General features: G+C 43.8%; 1 protein-coding gene across 1 annotated transcript in view; it reads left to right on the top strand.

The window, feature by feature from the left end:
• Positions 1-537: 537 nt before the first annotated feature.
• The window catches only part of LOC311239303 (serine/threonine-protein kinase MAK-like), a gene marked incomplete at its 5' end in the record, with an annotated part of 52,379 nt that continues 32,650 nt past the window's right edge, over positions 538-20,266 (top strand). Inside the window, 5 exons of the mRNA XM_084327609.1 lie at positions 538-638; positions 2,521-2,575; positions 3,927-4,048; positions 9,956-10,038; positions 10,606-10,738. Of these exons, the coding sequence (XP_084183735.1) occupies positions 538-638; positions 2,521-2,575; positions 3,927-4,048; positions 9,956-10,038; positions 10,606-10,738 (494 nt within the window). The remainder of the gene's footprint in view (positions 639-2,520; positions 2,576-3,926; positions 4,049-9,955; positions 10,039-10,605; positions 10,739-20,266) is intronic.

The following is a 20,266-nucleotide window of genomic DNA, read 5'->3' as shown; positions in this document are numbered from 1 at the left end:
CTGTAGAGAGAGGTAATGTTGCTCTGTAGAGAGAGGTAATGTTGCTCTGTAGAGAGGTAATGTTGCTCTGTAGAGAGGTAATGTTGCTCTGTAGAGAGGTAATGTTGCTCTGTAGAGAGAGGTAATGTTGCTCTGTAGAGAGAGGTAATGTTGCTTCCATAGAACTTGGGTTACTAGAGTGGTCATTCTCACAGTCTGATCTATTTATTGGATGGTACTCCTTCAAATGGCTGCCAGGAGAATATTTGATAATGTTGTCATGCAAGTAACTGTTGTTTCGGTGCCACTCAGAAGAAGGTGGATACTGTAACCATAGCAAAGGCATAAGGATGAACATTTTGTGGCAGTTGTGTTGAACGTTACATCTTTCTGAGTCTCACGCACATAAACAATATGATTGTAAGCCATAGTTGTACCAAGAACCGTTCTATCCCTTCAGGTTCTGTCGTCGTTCCTGCGCTCCGACCTCACCGCGCCTGATTGACTGTGTGGGACGACCAGCGGCTCTTCAGTGAAGGAGAAGCGTCTCTGTGGGAGATGCACCGCTACACCACCCTCAGACAGCTGGGTGACGGCACCTACGGCAGCGTGCTCATGGGCAAGTGCACCGGGTCTGGGGAACTGGTGGCCATCAAGAGGTGAGTGTTTCCTCTGTTCAGTGAGGCAGGACATATGCTTATTTGTGGTGGTACTGTACGAGTCTGGTTTTGTCTTAAGCTGCTTAAACTCTTACTGGCAAGGGGCTTTGAGAGCTACTAGACTCTTAACATATTATTACTCCTTGCATAGATAGCCTGCAGTATGAGAGTCCGAATATATTTTGAATGTGGCTTTGAGAAGAATACTTGACTTTCATGTGCATTTAGTTGTGAATTAGCCAGGTGTTGGAGGGGGGGGGGCGTAATTTTGGGATCATCACTACTATGTGCTATGCTACTATGCCTATACTACTACCTACTGTGCTAATATGTCTATACTACAATGCACTCCGAGAGTAGCACTCAAGTTCAACACTGTTTGACGAGTTGTTCACATTTTGTAAGTCGCTTTGGATAAAAGCGTCAGCTAAATAACTAAATGTAAATGATCAAGTAAGTTAAGATATTCCTTTATTGATCCCCTTGGGGAAATGCGGGGAGGGGGGAGGGGAGGTACAGGTATGGGCAGGGTAACAGTAAGAAAGACATAAATATAGGCAATAAAATTAGATCTGAATATAAAAATGGTGTACTGTAAACAATATAATTAACTCTGAAGTTAGGCATCTCAAGGGTCACTGTTTGTTGAAGACCACAGAACTAGGGATGCACTGAATGGGAAATTCTTGGCCGAAACCGATACCGAAAATAGAAAACAGTTGGCCGAAAACCGAAAGCCGAAAGGCCAAAAATGATTCATAGAATAGATTTTTTTTACCAATGTGGTGGAACATTATGATTATGGAAAAATATATGATTATGGCAAAACTTAACTTAAATAATAAATAATCACTATTATGGGTCCATAAAACATTTATTCAGCACTTCTGAATGCATACAGTACATTAATTCCATCTTTTCTCTGGCTGCCGCAGCGGAGATCTGTGCTCTACTGAGCGCACCTTTCTAGTCCCCAGCTGAATGTGCTCGCTTGACTCGGCACAGTAGACGCGCGACAGACAGACAGCGTCAATGTGAGAAACACAATCCCCCCCCTCTCGCTCTGAATAATATGCATATTTGATCACTCAGTGATTAACCGCGACGGGCATATAGTAAATAAGGATATAAAAGCATGTTAAAGACGCATTTATTGGACGCGTTGTGCACAGAGTTTACATAGAAACAGCGCGACTCCCGACAGCGCGACATCATCACAACAACACGCGTTAGGTTACAGGTTGTTTCTGTTTCGGTGACATATTTTCGGTGAAAAAACTCTTTCGGCCAAAAGCCGAAAGGCCATTTTCGGCCGAAAGTTTTCGGCCACCGAAATTTCGGTGCATCCCTACACATACATTATTGTAGCTTAGGCCACTGCTCATCCAGAACATGTATTCCGCCATGGCTCAACTCTCTCAAATCAAACAGGCCGGTCAATTGTCAGCCATCGGTTCCCGTCTGTTAGCTTTTGCGCTGAACATTCTATACTCTGACCGAACACCGACGTGCATGTGTGTGTGCAGTTATGACCCGCTTGTCACCTAAACTGCCATTTTGTTTGAAGGATCATCCGCTCGCAAGTCGGCCTCTCCAAGAGACTGAGTTAATAATGAATGTTTGGCGCAGGCTTTGCTAGGCACTGTTTGTAAATGTAAGGTTATAGTGCAAGGCGACACCACCGATGACAGTGAAAGCGGTGAAAGTACACAGTGTTGTGTTGCTCCGGGAGAGTGGGATACGACATGGGGAAATGTCTCCGGCGCTAAGGAGATGATTGATGGTGGTGATGATGATGATCATCCAATACAGACCGCTCGCTGGTGCGTTACACGTTAAAGGACAATGGGACGCTAATCTCTTCCTTTCCTCCCTCCTATAGGATGAAAAGGAAGTTCTATTCTTGGGACGAGTGCATGAATCTGAGAGAGGTGAAGGTAAGCGAGAGATAAAGCACCCGCTCGGACAGATGAGCCCATTCGCAGCTCTGGTTACGGAGCGTCGCCGGTGACCTCTTGACCCCCTGGCCCGCTGAGATCAAAGATATTCACGTGTCACACGCGTTGATACTTGTTGGTGTTACTCCACTGTTTACTAGGGCTGTCCCCGACTAAGGATTTGGATGGTCGACTAGGATTGGCCAAAATGTGCCGTTAGTCGACTATTGGTCGACAAAAAAAAAAGAAAAAACGTATAATTTTTTTTTTTTTTTATCGTTCCATTTGGGCTGTGGGGGGTGCTTAATGTCTGAAGGAGTTGACTGAAGGCTTCTTGTCCTCTGCAAAAGCATGCAATTGGTCCACTGATGGATACATCTGGATATTTGTCTAGTCTAGTGTGTTCATTAGATGGGTGAAATCCTCTTTCAGTGCCTCTGTGCCTGTTTTCGTAGGCAGTTAGCCTCTGGTATGCGTGCCATTATAGCCACGCTTCTAGGCCTCTTTTCTTTTGGAAAAAATGATTAAAAAAACAATATATATATTTTTTTATATATATTCGACTAAGAGGTTGGCCAGTCGACTACGGCTCCTTTCGACCGATTAGTCGACTAATCGATTAATAGGGGTCAGCCCTACTGTTTACAAACATAAACAAATGTAAACTAACCTTTTTAACCTCGACAGAAAATGTGTGTAAATGGTGCATTTTATATAGCGTTTTTATCCAAAGTGCTTTACATTTTCTGTTCCTCACATTCACCCATTCACACACTGATGGCGGAGGCGAGCATGCAAGGTGCCAACCTACAAATTGGGAGCATTTAGGGGTTAAGTGTCTTGCTCAAGGACACATTGACACGCTGCCCGGGAGGAGCGGGAATCGAACCGGGAACTACCTCCTGAGCCACTGTCATATTTATTTTGTCCGCCCTTGAATAAAAGCCAATTTTAGAGTGGGAAAAAAAATACGTCTTCAATCCAGTAAATTATTATACAACAACACCAGTAAAAAGGTGACAGGGTGCCATAACGGTTGAATAAAAAATACCAGTCGGGATACGTCACAATCACTTGCTCAGCTGACGTTCAGTTAACGTATGTCTCCCATATTGTAGTCCATTGTGGTCCATATTGTAGTCCATTGTGTAGTGTGATGTGTGCCTGGTGCCAGTGTATGGCAGCCATTGAGCCTGCGTAGCCCAAGGTTGTTGGTGCTACCAGTGGTGGTGAAGGAGGCAATTTCCACCCTACATTGTGGGGAGCGTTTTGAGTGTCTAGAAAAGCGCTATATAAATGTAATGAATTATTATTATTATATTAACTTTGATTTGTTGTTGCTCGTCATCAGTCCCTGAAGATGCTGAGTCATCCCAACGTGGTGAAACTGAAGCAGGTGATCCGGGAGAACGACTACCTCTACTTCATCTTTGAGTTCATGAAGCAGAACCTCTACCAGCTCATGAAAGAGAGGTAAGAACGCCTTAAAGGATCAATAGGCTGCCGCAGATGTTTGGCAACATTATAGATTTCTTATTATATCTCGACAGTAATCAATAGTACTCCCAAAAAAAAAAGACAACTTGAGACAGATTTCTTTTTAAATCAGTCGTTCCGTTAGCTACCTAACGGGGTGTGGCTTTGGTGGCATTCTGATGCATTCTGATTGTCTTTGTGGTAAAATCAGATCAGATCTTTGTTAATTTCATCTGTTTGTCATAAGCTTCCATGACTTTGTTCACACATGGCATCTGAACACACAAAATATATTTATTTTAAATGTTGGGTGTTTTATTGACATGACAGGTCATTAGAAATGAATGGGTAGGGCACCCAAGTGGCGACCCATGTAACGCGCTGCGTCGCGAAACGGCCAACCCGGGTTCGATTCCCGGACCCGGTGTCCTTTGCCAAATATCTCCCCCCCGCTCTGTCTCCCGTTCTTCCTCTCTCTCTCTACCGGACTGCCCGGTAGTACAAACAAATAAAAATCTACCAAAAACATAATAATAAAAAAATAAATTAATGGGTAATATTACAATTAGTTTATAAAATAGTTTTGATTTGAAATTATTTCTGCCCAAAATCAACGGCTCAGGTTAAATATGACCAAGGGAAAGAATGTTTTTTGACCAAGCATTGTTCGTTTTCTTTGACCAATCAGAAAAGGATTTAACTAAGGGTTTCCTTGCTGGTCCCCAGATGTAATGCTACTCTAAGCTAACTAACTCAGGCGACGTTATGTCATGAAATTTCATTTTACGTACTTGGAAGCATTCTAGTATTACCTGAAAAAAGATCTGGGTAACTTATTTGTCAAACACTCATCCCAAAGTTGTTGAAATGGTCCAACTTGTCAAACCTTCAACAGAGAGTCTGTCTCCTATCTGGGCACCGGCATCTTTATTCGATTTGTTATTTTCAGTCACATTCGAGTTTTGACAAGTTTTGACCATTTCAACAACTTCAGGGTGGGTGTTTGTTTGACATATAAGTAGGCTAGGTTTAGGTAATATAGAATGCTTCCGAGTAAGTGAATTACATGCCAGAGGGATCTTAAGTTCATCTCACTCTATGTTAATTTGCTGTGATGTGTAGCATAGCTTACATTATACACGCAGGGACAAACTAAGGGTTTCCCAACCTTGGCTTGGTGTGAAAATGGGCACCTGAATGAATTCCTAATGAAACTGAAATCCCTAAAACGTAACTGTGAATTTGAAAAGAAAAGTTAGTGGTAACATCTGTACAGAAGTCACTATGAAATCCACACAGTCTTTACACAGTTTTCATTGGCTGACAGCTCACATGAACACTTTGGTGTTTTAATTACTGGGCTCACAGAAATGTTCTGACCTCAAATTGCAGTCACCTGCAAAATAAAAGGTTTGGGAGACTCCAGATTGAACTGATTCTATCGTTTTTTGTGTTAGAATTTCCATTTGTTATAGTGAGAACAGTGTTTTGGGTCAGACTGAGTCATTGTGTGTTGGTCTTGGTTTCACAGGACCAAGTTGTTCCCTGAGGCAGTCATCAGAAACATCACATTTCAGATATTACAGGGACTGTCCTTTATTCATAAGCATGGTAGGTGTCCTATACTGTACAAGGCCTTTGAGTCGTCATTCTTTACACTGGAATTAAATACTAAATTGAATAGTTGAATCATTAGGGTCTCTTAAGACTTTTTTAATCTAAGATATTTTTATACTGAATTAAAGGTGCTATATAGATAACATTCAGCCATTAGATGTCACACTAGAGCACCAGTGTGTCATTTATCCAATCAGGTGCATTCCACGTGGGGAAATGGGAAGTAGGGAGGGGATACATGCATGCAACATTTAAAGAGCAACATTCATTTTGGACCCGCAATATTTTCTTAAAATAAATGATAAATTCATGAATCAATATTCTTTTGGGGGGGAAGCAATATTTTATTCTGCACCTTTCTCTGCTCTGTGGATTTATATATATATATTTTAAATGATTACACTACATAAAAACGTTATCTATAGCACCTTTAAGTTATTTCCTGGAAAATGTTAAGTGCATAATATTCACAAAATGTGAAAAAATTTGTCGGAGAGAAAAAACTGTTGTTGACAAAGTCCTATAATTATTATTCAGATGATGATTTCTTTAGTGGAGGACAGCCCTGTGCTATATCATGAGTCAGTCAACATTATCATGGTATGGAAGCGTATTTACGGAAGCGTATTGCTGCCAAAAAAATAAATAAAATAAATCCGTTTCACGTTATAACGTGATAACTCCTTGTTTTAACATAAAAGTTTCACGTTATAATGTGATAACTTCTTGTTTTAACATAAAATGTTTCACGTGATAACTTCTTGTTTTAACATAAAACGTTTCACGTTATAACGTGATAACTTCTTGTTTTAACATAAAACGTTTCACGTTATAACGTGAAAATCATGTTTGAATAAGGAAACGATGTGCGCCGTCTGCGAGACCGGAACATTTAGGAATTATGGCTTGTGTACATTAGTAGTGTACACTAGAAGGGTGTTAAAATGCATGGGGCTGTACAGAAGGAAGAATGAATCTGGCTCGGGATAGAAATGTCCGTTACATATATATTGTAGTGTTCTGTCATACCCTTATTGTTAGGAAGAATGAGGAGGGGTTTATTACGGAAGCCCTAAGAGGCCGTACATTCATAAATTTTATTTGCTCCGTTTTCCTGTGATAACGCCATAATTATCTCGTTATCACGAGAAAATGGACTTCGTTTTCCCGTGATAACGACATAATTATCGCGTTATCACGAGAAAACGGACTTCAGACTTCGAAAACGGGTGGGAGGGGTTTGGACATACGGGGGCCAGTTTCGCGTTGCAGCCTCCCGTAGCCAGGTGCTCTTTGAGAGCTCACTTTGATTGCACTTTGAGGCACATTAATGTGTATATATATTATCTGTAACAGCAAGGCATAAAGCTATTTCAGCCTGTGTCAGGCCTTGATTGAAGAGATATGTGACGCAGTGATCAATATCCTCCTGCTTAGCCCCTTTCGTGACTGTGATGCACCGAGTGCATCATAGTCACGAACGGGGCTACCTGCTCCTCTGACATTGGGACACTGAATGATGTTTCCTGCAGTGATTTAATATATAGACTATCGTTTCGTTTTCTCGAGATCTTGAGAAAATTATCGCGTTATCATGAGAAAACAAATTAAATTAACTCGTTATCACGGGAAAACGGAGCAAATAAAATGTATGAATGTATGGCCTCTTAGGGCTTCCGTAGTTTATGCTTCTTTGGGGTTGTTTAATTCCAGTGATATCATTACATACAGGTCAATACTTCGCTTGTGATGTACACACAGCTACCTGCTTCCACGTATATTCCACGACAACCACATAACTTCCGGTGCCACCTCCTATCTCTCCCGGGGGGAAACACACCCCCAGCTAACAGTGACACACAAAACCCCAGAACATTACACTATTTTCTGCTTCGAAGTGGTTATGCTTTGGCCCTCTTTCGAAGTGGGTTATGCTTAGAGTTTGGAATCAGGGCTGGTGGTCCATAAATATGTATTCTAGGAGAATATATATGTAATGTGTGAACAATTGTGTGTGTACAAGGCGGACATTTCTATCCCAGAGCCCGTCGTGGCTAAACCAATCAGAGAGGGTCTTCGCTGTACGCGGGCTAGCCAATCAGAGAGCGTCTTCACAAACTACGGCTACGAAAAGAAATCATGCAGACGGCGCACATCGTTTCCTTATTCAAACATGATTTTCACGTTATAACTTGAAACGTTTTATGTTAAAACAAGAAGTTATCACGTTATAACGTGAAACGTTTTATGACAAGAAGTTATCACGTTATAACGTGAAACTTTTATGTAAAACATGAAGTTATCACGTTATAACGTGATACAGATCTTTTCTTTCTGTTTCTGGTGTGGCAGCAATACGCTTCCGTAACAAAGCATATTAGTAGAACATAAAAAAATAAACGAAAAAAATTAAAATTACCGAAAAAGGTGTAGGCTGAAGCCGAGGCTTCTAAATGCCTACCCTTTTTACATTACATTATTTACACACACAAAAATTACAAAAAAGAAACGTAATTCACTATATCATTTAGCAAAGGTTACAAACGTTTCATAGTTTTATGTACAAAACGTATACACATTTATTTGTATAATTTTTCTTTTTTTATATATATATATATGCTTTTTCTTTCTTTTTTCTTTTTCCCTTTGTCATTATTTTCTTTTAATCCACTTTTTCTCCTTTTCCTATTTTTTTTCTCCCATCCCAATTTTGCCGTGCCAATTCTCCCCTCCCCTGTCTTGAACGCTGCTCGCATATGCCCCCCACTGGTAGGTTGTAGGGAGGATAGAAGCCTTGCATCACATATCCCCTCCGATACATGTGGAGGCAGCCTGTCACATCTTTTCACCTGCCAGCGCGGACTCTCATTGGCGAGGTGTAACGTGTGGGAGGCTCACACTACCCCCGCCATTTCCTGTCCCTGCTGTGCAGGCGTCCCCCAACCGACCTGTAGGAGTCGCTGTCCACAACGTCGAGATTACCACCCATCGACTTCCACCCGCTAACTCTGCCAATGAGTTAGTATGACGGCCGGCCCAAGCCGGAGGCAACAAACCCGGTGTCTCTTGCGTTGGTGACGAGCGCAATGTCCGCTGCGCCACCCAGCCGCCCTCCCTTTGTCACTATTTGAATACAGTTATGTTATAGATAAAATATAATTAGGATAATAATGAGGTTTTATATTTATGTATCACCTTATATTTGAGTAATTTCTTAAAAGTATGTAGCGAACTACACATTTTTACTTCTTTGTCAAAGTTATTCCATAGTTTTGCCCCTTTAACAGATATACATAGAGTTTTTATATTTGTTCTTGCCTTTGCGATATTGAATACACAAGTTCCCCTAAATCTATACCGGCTCTCTCTAGTCTGGAACAACTCCTTAATGCATGGAAGTGAGTGCTTAATTATGTGCTTTGTACATTATTATTGCAATGCTAAGATCGACAAGATCTTCCAATTTTAAGGTATTTTATTTAATAAAGAGTGCGTTTGTCGGTTCATAGTAATCAGCTTGATTCACAATTCTTATGGCTTTCTTCTGCATTATGAAAATGTGGTTAGTGTTTGTTTTGTGTTTCCCCATACCTCCACACAGTAGGTTATGTATGGAACTATGAGCGAACAGTACAACAAATAGAGTGAGTTCTTATTTAAGATATATTTCATTTTATATAATATTGCAATGGTTTTGGATATTTTTCTTTTTAGTTTAGTTTCTCATCAATTGTCGCTCCCAAAAAATTATTATTTTCATAATCAATAATCATAATCAATCAATAATTAATTTAACCTGATTATTATTTTTTCGATTGCCAAAAATGATATAGTTTGTTTTGTTTAGATTCAGTGACAACTTATTTATGTCAAACCACTTTTTTAGTGATTCCTTCTCCACTACATTCAGGAGCTGTAGACATAAGATACAGCAGAATTGACCCCCTGTATGGAAGATGACTTATTTTCTCTTGCTATTCGCTGAGTGGAGGAGGTGTGAGTGACGCCAAAACCAAAATGATTCAGAATTGCCTCCGATTGAGAAACGCATATTATCTCTGCATAGAATCACATGGAACTAAATGCATCGCATGGCCAATGAACTAGACTGATGGACAGAACCCGTCTAGTTGATCTTAGCGTTGACGGGCGGAAGTGTCACTCCCACTTTGACAGCGCATGGTCTCTCTCTCCCTCTCTCTACACACACTTCTTTTTCCTCATCTCTCTCTTTCTCTCTTTCTCCCTTTTGTATTTTTCCCCCCACACCTTTTCTTCCGCTGCCAGAGAGGAAAAGACATTTTCTGAAAACGAAATAAGGAACATTCTTTTCCAAGTATTGTCCGGCTTAGCGTTTGTGCATAAGCATGGTAAGAATCTCTTCTCCCTTTCTCCCGTTCCTTCTGTCACTTTAAGGTTTGGCTTGAGTGTGTTTTGGCTGATTTTGAAGCGTTTTATTTGAGTTTAAAGGTGCTATTCAGCTAACATTAAAGGCACTAACATTCAGCCACTACATGTCGCACTAGAGCACCAGTATGTAATTTATCCAATCAGGTGCATTCCAAAAATGGGATAGGGATACATGCCTGCAACATATAAAGATTTATTTTGGACCCGCACATTGTTTTTTAATTATACATTCATCAATAATTATTTTTGGGGAGAAGCAATATTTTTATTCCACACCTTTCTAAAAGCTGGATGTATTTTTATTTTAAATGTAATTTTTTAAAGATTACTCTACATAAAATGTTATCTATAGCACCTTTAACATATAATTTATGAAATTACCGTATAGATATAATCCCTTTAACGTCTGTCCATATCATTGTTTCTATAGTAGAAACGTTGTCCCAGGGGAAGAATGTGAAGGTAGACAATGTAAACTACATGTGTGGGTTAATCAGTTCCATCAGTTAAGTTATTTTCCCCACCAGGCTACTTCCATCGAGACATGAAACCAGAGAACCTGCTCTGTATGGGTCCAGAGCTGGTTAAGATCGCCGACTTCGGACTGGCCAGAGAAATTCGCTCCCAGCCACCTTACACCGACTACGTGTCCACAAGATGGTAAGACTGCTAGACAGTAGAGACAAGAGTAGAGTCTGTAATAAACTTTATTTGTATTTTCAAAGCACCTTTCATACAAGAATTGCGGCTCAAAGTATTTCACAGAAGCAAAAAAAAAGACAGGCACAAAATGAGCACAAAATTGGCAGATCAAGAGCAATGCATAAAGTGCAGACATAAAATGTAAATATAAAACGAGCATCAGGGAACCGCTCCCGCCTACCTCTGGTCAATGGTCTCTAACTACACACCCTCAAGACCCCCACTCCTATCCGAGCTCCGGGAGGGTCATCAAGGAGAAGCCGCCTTTTCTCAGTCCTTGCCCCACAATGGTGAAACGAACTGCCCAACACAGTTAGGACAGCCGAAACCCGTCCAATCTTTCACCATCGACTAAAGATGCACTTCTTCAACCACTATCTAAAAAAAATATATATATATAAATAAATCTAACCTTACTGTCATGCACTTGTCCTAATACACTAACCTACACTGTAGCACTCAACACTTTTATGAACATTGTTACTCAGCTGATGGAGTTGTGCCCTTCCTGATGATTTGTCGCACAGAACTTGTAAGTCGATTTGGATAAAAGCGTCAGCTAAATGACTAAATGTAAATGCATCAAAATAGAACATTAAATCACATAGTTCTTCAGATTAGGATCGAACATCCCAATAGGCCTCTTTGTTTACGGCTTACAGTGATAAAAGAGCAACATAGATAAGAGTAGACAGAGTACATAGTCTTTTTTTAATTACAGACAACAGGTTTCAACCTTCCAGTATAGTGTGCAGGCTCTCTTCCTCCAGTAGTATTCTGTTGGTGTGTGAATAACTCATCATCGTATCACACACAGTGTAATTAGGGACCTATTTCTTCTGAGAGATATGGAAGAAATCAATGTCACGATAATCACAAGGACTTTTTCTCGATATCGATATATCACGACGATATCTGCCCACGTATCTGCCACGTAAACGTAAAATGTGACATAAATCCCAAACTGCGATTTTCAAATGACATTCCCTCAAATATTTCAGATACAATTTTGAGAAAATATATAAGTGGGGCGGCTAAGTGGCGCAGTGGGCAAGGCGCTCGCCACTAATGCAGGAGATGCTGGGTTCGAGCCCAGCTCTCGGCATTGCTACCAGCTTGGCTGGTCGTTCATACTAACGCAATTGGCAGTGTTAGGGGTGGGAAGCTGGTGGGTGGGGATCGGACGTTGTGGACAGCGACTCCTACAGGTCTGTTGGTGTGCCTGCGCAGCAGAATCAGGAAGCAACGGGGGCGGCGTGTCCCTCCCACACAGACCCTCGCCGCTGAGAGATCGCGCTGTGCAGGTGAAAAGATGCGACGGCTGCCTCCTTGTGTACCGGAGGCGGAGGGGACACGTGATGCAAGGCTTCGTCCACATTGCAGCCGGCCTGTGGGAGGCATGGCCTAACAGCGTTCGAGACAGGGGAGGGTAGAATTGGACAATACGAAATTGGGATGGGAGAAAAATAGAAAATGGGAGAAAAAGTAGATAAAAAAATAATATATATGGACTTCCGGTATGAGAGCAGACGGGTAACACACGTGCGGTGGAGCTCCTGGTCAAATGAGCGAAAAAACGGATAAATAGAGACCCGAAAAGTGATTAAAAATAAAAGATGCACACGAGAAGTAAGGAAGAGACAACGATTGTGAAGGAAAGAGAAATGGAGAACACACGAGAAGAGGAGAATTAGAAGAAACAGAGCCCCCGAAGCGAAGCCGAGAAGGGACAGGCGGAAGAAGGGGGAGGTCCCGCTGAGGCAGACACAGGAATGCCAGGATGGGCCGTGGTCATGCAGGCCGGGATATTGGAGACCATAACAGCGACGATAAAACTGAACACGGACACGATAAGGAACGATATTGGGAAGTTACGGGAGGAATTGAGGAAGGAACAGGAGGACTTCAGAGGTGAAATGAATACAGAACTCAAAAGGGTGAATGAGAAGGTGGCGGAACAGGACAGAAACGTAACAGAGTTACAGACTAGAACGGCGCAAACGGAGGAATGGAACACAGAGATACACGAGGTGTTAACGTGTGCGATTCAAAAACAAGAACAGATGGAGACAAAGATATCGGACATGGAGGGGAGGTCACGGAGAAATAACATCAGAATATGGGGATTGAAAGAAGGAGTCGAAGGGGAATCGGTGATCCAATATGTGGAAAAGCTTATCAAGGAACAACTGGAGGAGACGGGACTGGAAAAAATGGAGATACAGAGGGCCCACAGGGCGTTGGCTCCGAGACCGAAACCGGACAGACCTCCGAGGGCGGTGATTATTTGAGATGAGATTTGAGATTAAGGAATTGATACTCAGAACCGCGTGGACCAAGAAGATAGAAATCGAGGGGAAAAGACTGTCGTTTGATCACGATTACTCGACAGCGGTAGCAATAACACGCAGGTCCTACGCGGGACTGAAGAGAATTCTGAAAGAAAACGGAATGAAATTCCAATCACCCATGACCTCGCTAAGGATTCACTGGAAGGAAGGGACGGTGACGTACGCGACGGCGCGGGAGGCGGCGGAGGAGATGAGGCGACGGGGGATGCAGATGGCGGAGGACGGAGAAGGAAGGGGACAGGAGGGCCAGACGCTGAGCCTGCAGCAGAGATTGGAGAAAGCACGCAGATGGACCAGAGTAGGAGATTGAAACCCGGGAGAGGAGGGAGGAGAGAGGAGAAGGCCGAGGTGAGACGTGACAGACCGAAGGCGGAGACGGACGAGGAGGCCAGAGACGGAGAAGGAGGGGAGAGGAGGCGGGAGGAGACGAACGGATGAGTACACGCACAAGAGATTGAAAAAACTATCCAAATAGAGACAAAATATAGAAACTGAAATAACATATACATAAACGCACATTCCCAGGTAGAGGCAGGATATAGGAACGAACATAACGTATACATGGACACATAATACACATGCTGATGGAGGAAATATAATTAGGTATGATAGACGGAACACAGAACATATTGAAACAAATACATAGACACACGCGAGTAACACAGATGGAAGGGATTAAGGGGATAAATGGACATCACATAGAAAATAGAGGGGAGGAAAAGAAAGTAAGAAGGGGTACACAGAAGACACCACACACGGGTTTGGGAGGAAGGAGGGACATTGGAACATATGAGCCACATTGAGAGGGACCTAGGAAATGGGGGTCTTTGATCAGAATGAAGGACAGAGCGCTTTTGACCAGGAGCTCGACAGCAATAAAAACAGTAAGAAGGCTGGACAAATATGACGAGCGGTTGGGGGTAAAGGTTTCAAACCCCCAAGCCGTCAGGAGGAGGCCTCTCACTAGGAGAGCAACTACTCCTCACCCACCAGCAGGGGACAGGGGGGGACACAGGGACCCCCCGAACGCCTTGGGAGCACTTTATGTAAAGTTTATGTTTTTTATTTATGTTAATCATTATATGTATTCGGTGAAGAGAGCGGAGGCTCCAAACGGAGGGGGGAATGAATGTGACATGGGGGGGACTGACAGACGAAAGAAGAAGAAATATGACTGGTTAAAGGTATAAAAATGATGTCGTTAAACGTTAATGGAATGAATAATACGATAAAGAGGGGCAAAGTGATGTTGAAATGTAAAAAAAGTGAGATTTTTCTGCAGGAGACACATTTGGTAGCACAGGATCATGAGAAACTGAAGAGATTTGGATATGAAAATGCATACTATAGTTCCTTTAAACGGAACCTGAGGAGAGGAGTAATCACGTTAATCAAAAACACAGTCAAATTTGAATTGATCAAGGAAGTAAGAGACAAGGAGGGAAGGTTTGTTCTGGTGAAGGGAAAAATGGAGGGTCAAATGATTACGTTAGTGAATGTTTATGTACCCCCAGAGAGTGAGAGGGATTTATATGAGACCATTTTTTATATGATAGTGATGGAACTAGAAGGGATATTGATATGCGCGGGAGATTTTAATGTAGTACTGAATCACGACCTAGACACCACGAGTACTAGAAAAGGACGGGCACCAATCAGTAGATATATGAATATTCGGATGACGGAAATGGGAATTACAGATGTTTGGAGGGGGATGCACGCCATGGACAGGGAATACACACATTACTCACACCCGCACGTGACATATGCGAGAATAGACTACTTTTTGATGACGACGGGGGACAGTTACAGGGTACGGGAGAGCAGAATAGGAGTAGCGGACATATCGGATCACAGTGCCATATATCTGACAGTAGATCTAGAAGGGAGACGGAGGAACACGATCTGGAGACTAAATGTAGGAATATTAAATAACAAGGGGGTGGTGAGTCAGATCAAGGAGGAGATAGCCAGGTATAAGGAAGAAAATGACAACGGGGCGGTAGATCCGAACATTCTATGGGACACACTGAAGGTGGTGATAAGGGGGAAATTGATAGAGAAGACAGCAATGCTGAAGAAGGCCAGAACGGAGACATATCACAATCTGATAGGGAAGCTGAAGAAGCTAGAGGGGAGACACCAGATATCAAAAGAACAGGAAACGCTCGGAGAAATCAAAGAAGTAAAGGCCAGGATAAATAGGGAATTATTGACGGAAATAGAAAAGAAAGCGAGGTTCATGAAACAAACGTACTATGAAGGGGGACCAAAAGCGACCAGACTGTTGGCTAGGAGAATTAGGACGCAACAGAAGTTGAACACGATACACACAATAAGGGATACAAAGACTAATGAAATATTGAGGGACCCAGCTGAAATAGAGAGGACATTTAGAGAATACTATGAGAAACTATACACACAGCCAAAAGCAGCGGGAGAAGAGGAAATAGAAGCATATCTGGAGAAGCTAGAGTTACCATCGATAGGGAAAGAACAGAATGAAGAATTAAATAAAATAATTACGGAACGAGAAATGGAAGAGGCAATTAGTAGAGCTAAAAACAACATCTCCGGGGAGCGACGGATTCCCATCGGAATTCTACAAGACATTTAGAACAGAATTAGCACCCATGTTAGGGGCGGCGTTCAGACACACGATGGAAGAGGGCAAAATGCCCCCCTCGTGGAAGGAAGCCATAATCACCACGATACCGAAGGAAGGGAAGGATAGAGAATTATGTAGTAGTTTCAGACCCGTGTCCATACTCAACGTGGATTACAAGATGTATACATCGATAATATCAAAGAGATTTGAGACGTTTATGCCAGACATTATAGATGAAGATCAAACTGGATTTATTAAAGGGAGACAGACACAGGACAACATGAGAAAGACATTACACATAGTAGAGGAGATACAAAAACAAGGTGGTAGCGCGGTACTGATTAGCCTGGATGCAGAAAAAGCATTCGACAGTGTGAGCTGGACATTTTTATACAGAACATTGATGAGGTTCGGACTGAATGGGAGGGCAATGAAGATGATCAAGGCACTATATCAAGAACCGACAGCGAGGGTTAAGGTGAATGGCAGCCTGATGGATAGAATCAGATTAGAGAGGGCTACCAGACAGGGATGTTGTCTCTCACCAACGCTCTTCGCCGTTTTCATAGAACCACTGGCACAACTGATCAGACAGACCGAGGACATCAAGGGAGTAAGGATAAAGGGAACGGAATATAAACTAGGCCTATTTGCGGATGACGTGATAGTATACATGAGACAACCAGACAAGAGCTTCCCGGCATTGATGGATCTACTGAAGGAATATGGCCACTACTCAGGATACAAACTAAACGTGACAAAGACACAGACCTTAGCATGGAACTATACCCCAACGACGGAAATTAGGGAACAGTACGGGATAAGATGGGACATGGACAAGATTAAATACTTAGGGGTGAACATCACGAGAGGGGTGGGGAAACTGTTTGAGGCGAACTATACACAGATAAATCAGAACATCAAGAGAGACTTAGAGAGATGGACAGTAATGCCCTTGGACTTCAATTCAAGAATAGAGGTCATTAAAATGAACATACTATCAAGGTTACTGTACCTGTTCCAGTCACTACCGATACAAATACCACAGAATCAATTCAGGGAGTGGGACAGACTGATATCGAGGTTCATATGGGCGGGGAGAAGACCACGGGTCAGATATAAAACACTACAACTACTGTTACAAAGGATCAGATTAAACCGAATATATATATTTATTGATTGATATATATTGCATAATATTTGTATATCGTTTGATATCCCTTGTATATTCCTTGTACATATACACGGAATATCCCTTTAGCCTAGACCAGACCATAATATTTCATTCTCCTATTGGACAGCGGTCCACAGGCGCCAGGGCCATGCCTCCGGAGTCAGGTTCAAAGCCACCGTCAAGACATGTCTGTACATGCCCGGCCTTGCCCAGGGATACGAGACAGAAATGAGGTTGGCACTAGTTTGTTCGCCGTGCATATAAATATGGCGCAGGTGAATACAGAAGTAGAGTTACCCAATAAGTTGAAGCCTCACCCACGATACTCCGTGTGGTGAAGTATGGCCTGTTTGGCCCCAAATAGAGCATTGAGACTGCGTGCGAATTAATAACTGAATTGTCAGAGTTTGGCGCTATACCGTCGAGTGCGACATATTTCTATTAAGTCAGTAATAGTCTATTTGTGTATAGTGTATCGTGCGGCTAAAGTTCTACAGTGACCAGCATCACCAACGCTTCCTCGTACCAGCTAGAGTGCTTATCCAGGCTGGGCTGCTTTCATGGCGCTTTCACCCGAGGAGACCTAGATGAGAACCGTGTGGACATGTACACTGGATTAATCTACCCGACGACTACATAGCCCTTTGCGGCTGGATTATATTTGTTTTGGTCCTGTGATTTATGGAGCGGAGAATCGCCGACGCCTACACGTGTGGGATTTACCCTGTGAGGAGCCACGTCGAGTCTGCGCCTCAGAGAGCCTGAGGCCGGCTAGCTTTCTTCACTGTGGAGCTACAGTCTATGGAGAACAGCTGTATTCGTCTGTGGATCAAGAGACTATTGCACCGTCTCCTGTACTTGGAGTCTCCTTAGTCATCGTTGACCAGACTCTCTACTACCGACAGATCCTCTACCCCTGCTGGCTTACAACCGGGGGGACCCTTCCAGTATCTCCCGCTATATATTACTAGTGTACCATAGATATAATTCCCTAAGATTCAGGTTGTATAATTACCTCCTGCGTAACCAGAGAATGGACATTCATTATTGATTTGCCTACGCACATTCCTTTGCCTTATAAGCGCATCCAAAGTAAAATAGAGAAGTATATTATGTACCTTTTGCTGCAATAAATACTTAATTACCACTTTGTGTGGAACCGGTTCATTGTGGGAAGTGTTCATCATATTTATATATCATGTACTGTATGGCCAGTAATTAAAGTACATAAAGCGGTAGTGGTTTAATGATACCATACTTATCAATACAGTCAGGGAATTGTACCCCTCAGTTACAATTGGTCCTTCGAGCCGGAGGGTAACTAGTGTAATATTAATATAGTGGTATTAATATTGACATGGCCAATGATGAACACTCCACAAAACGGTTCTCCTAAAGTAGATCGCCCGCAGCGTAGACGGCAGACACCTCAGTACTTAGAGGATTACGTTGCCAATATACTACCTAGCTTTCTACAGACGGTAAACGCGGAAAAAGTAGATAGTAAAATTATGTCCGACCCTATCGACCAGGCTACCCCGCCAATAGAGGCCCTAGTGGGTTCTAACGTAACTGACCAAGCTCACGGTAGGGACCAGGAGGGACCCGACATGACTTTACCCCCCGCCAAGACCGAAGAAGTAGTCCCCGGAGAGCTCCAGGATAAAGACAGCCCTCCAGGGATGGAACTCTACCCGCTACAAGAAGAGGAGAGCACCCCGGAGATGGATCTCCAGGACTCGCCACAGGAGAACAGATCTCCAACGAGTACTGCCAGGAGCGGATCACCTCAACCAGCGTCTTCCCCCAGCGAGGCGGACAAGATGCTGGCACAGGCATTCCTCGCCAGCCTAGCAGCCTCAACAGAGCGCGATCGACTCCAAGCACAGACGCTTAGGGAGCGCGAACATTCTTCCATGGAAAGAGAACGCCTTCAAGCGCAGCAACGGAGCGACGAAGATCGTATACGTCTAGAGATTAGACGCCTTCAGACGGAAGAGAATATGGTAAGGGACCGGGCCGAAGCCCAGCGCGCCGCCGCCGAAGCCCAGCGCGCCGCTGCCGGTGCCCAAAGAGAAGCAGAGCGCGACCTCGCTCTCACCAAGCGCGAAGCCGAGCGCGACCGATTACAAGCGCAGATAATGGAGCAGCTGATCACCAGGGCAACACCCCCTCCCCCCGCACGGGGTTCCAGGGCCTCGTCAAGACAAGGGTCAAGGGCACCCTCCCCTACCCGATCAAGCGACCCTGAGCCCGACCACCAGAGAGAGCCTATACCCCCCTCCGAACCCCTTCCCCGACCGGTCCAAGTGAGACCCAGCTACAAGGAAGAAACGGTCTACACCGCGGAGAGGCTAAATAGACGACTACAGGATCTAGAGGACCTGCCAGAGGAAGAAGAAGAGGGAGAGGAGGAGAGTCAAGCCCGACAGCAGCACAGTACTCCACAGGACCAGGAGGTCCAGTACAGCCCAGGCTCTACCCCCGCGGCTCTGCGCTACAGACCCCCGACTCAATTCACGGGTGAGCTTGACGCACGACCAGCCCCGAGGAACAGCACCTGGATACGCGGGCCATGGTACCCAGCAGGTACCAGCCCACCAAGAGGCGTAAGAGGAGACTCGCCTAGGAGGCCTCTCTTCCAACGCTCACCGATGTGCCAGCCATCCATGGCATCATACATTGGCACACCGACGTTTCCGGACTTCACCCACGAGAACAGAGCACAGTACACGGAGCTACGAATGTGCTTAGAGACAATGATGTCCGATGTAGCTGATGAACCGTACAAGTATGCTATCCTACTGAAGCACCTCAAGGTGCCCCAAGCGCACAATATAGCGCTGGCCTATGCCACCTCTACTACCCCATACACAGCGGCTCTAGCAGCACTCGACCAAAGATATGGACGCATATGGGACTACGTAATACAAGAGATAAGGCATATTGACCGCCTACCCCCAGCCACAGACAATCGCTCACTAGATGACCTGTCTATCAAGGTACAATCCCTGGTAGGGATGCTGGGGGCGCAAAGAGAAAAGGGTATGCACGAACTGTACGCGAACTCTAATGTCGAGGATTTTAGAGAAGCTTCCGCCCGCCCGACAAGAGCGCTTCAGGCGGCAAAGAGACCACCGTGATCCTAACGGTCCCGAGCCATCCCTCCTAGACCTAGCCGACTTCCTGGCGAGAGAAGTCAACAGCCTACGGTTGGATACGTTCATGCGGAGCACCCCAAGCTCCAGAGAGGGACCTAGGAGAGCAAACGATAGCCGCAGATTGGTGACCGTCATGCACCAATCAGAATCAGTACCGAGCAGCAAGAACCACAGTACCCCCTCGATGAAAGA

This window comes from Notolepis coatsorum (assembly GCF_963971535.1).
Source record: "Notolepis coatsorum genome assembly, chromosome: 13".
Lineage (NCBI taxonomy): Eukaryota > Metazoa > Chordata > Actinopteri > Aulopiformes > Paralepididae > Notolepis > Notolepis coatsorum.
Note: the sequence above shows the minus strand (reverse complement) of the source record. Positions and strands in the feature narration are given on the sequence as shown.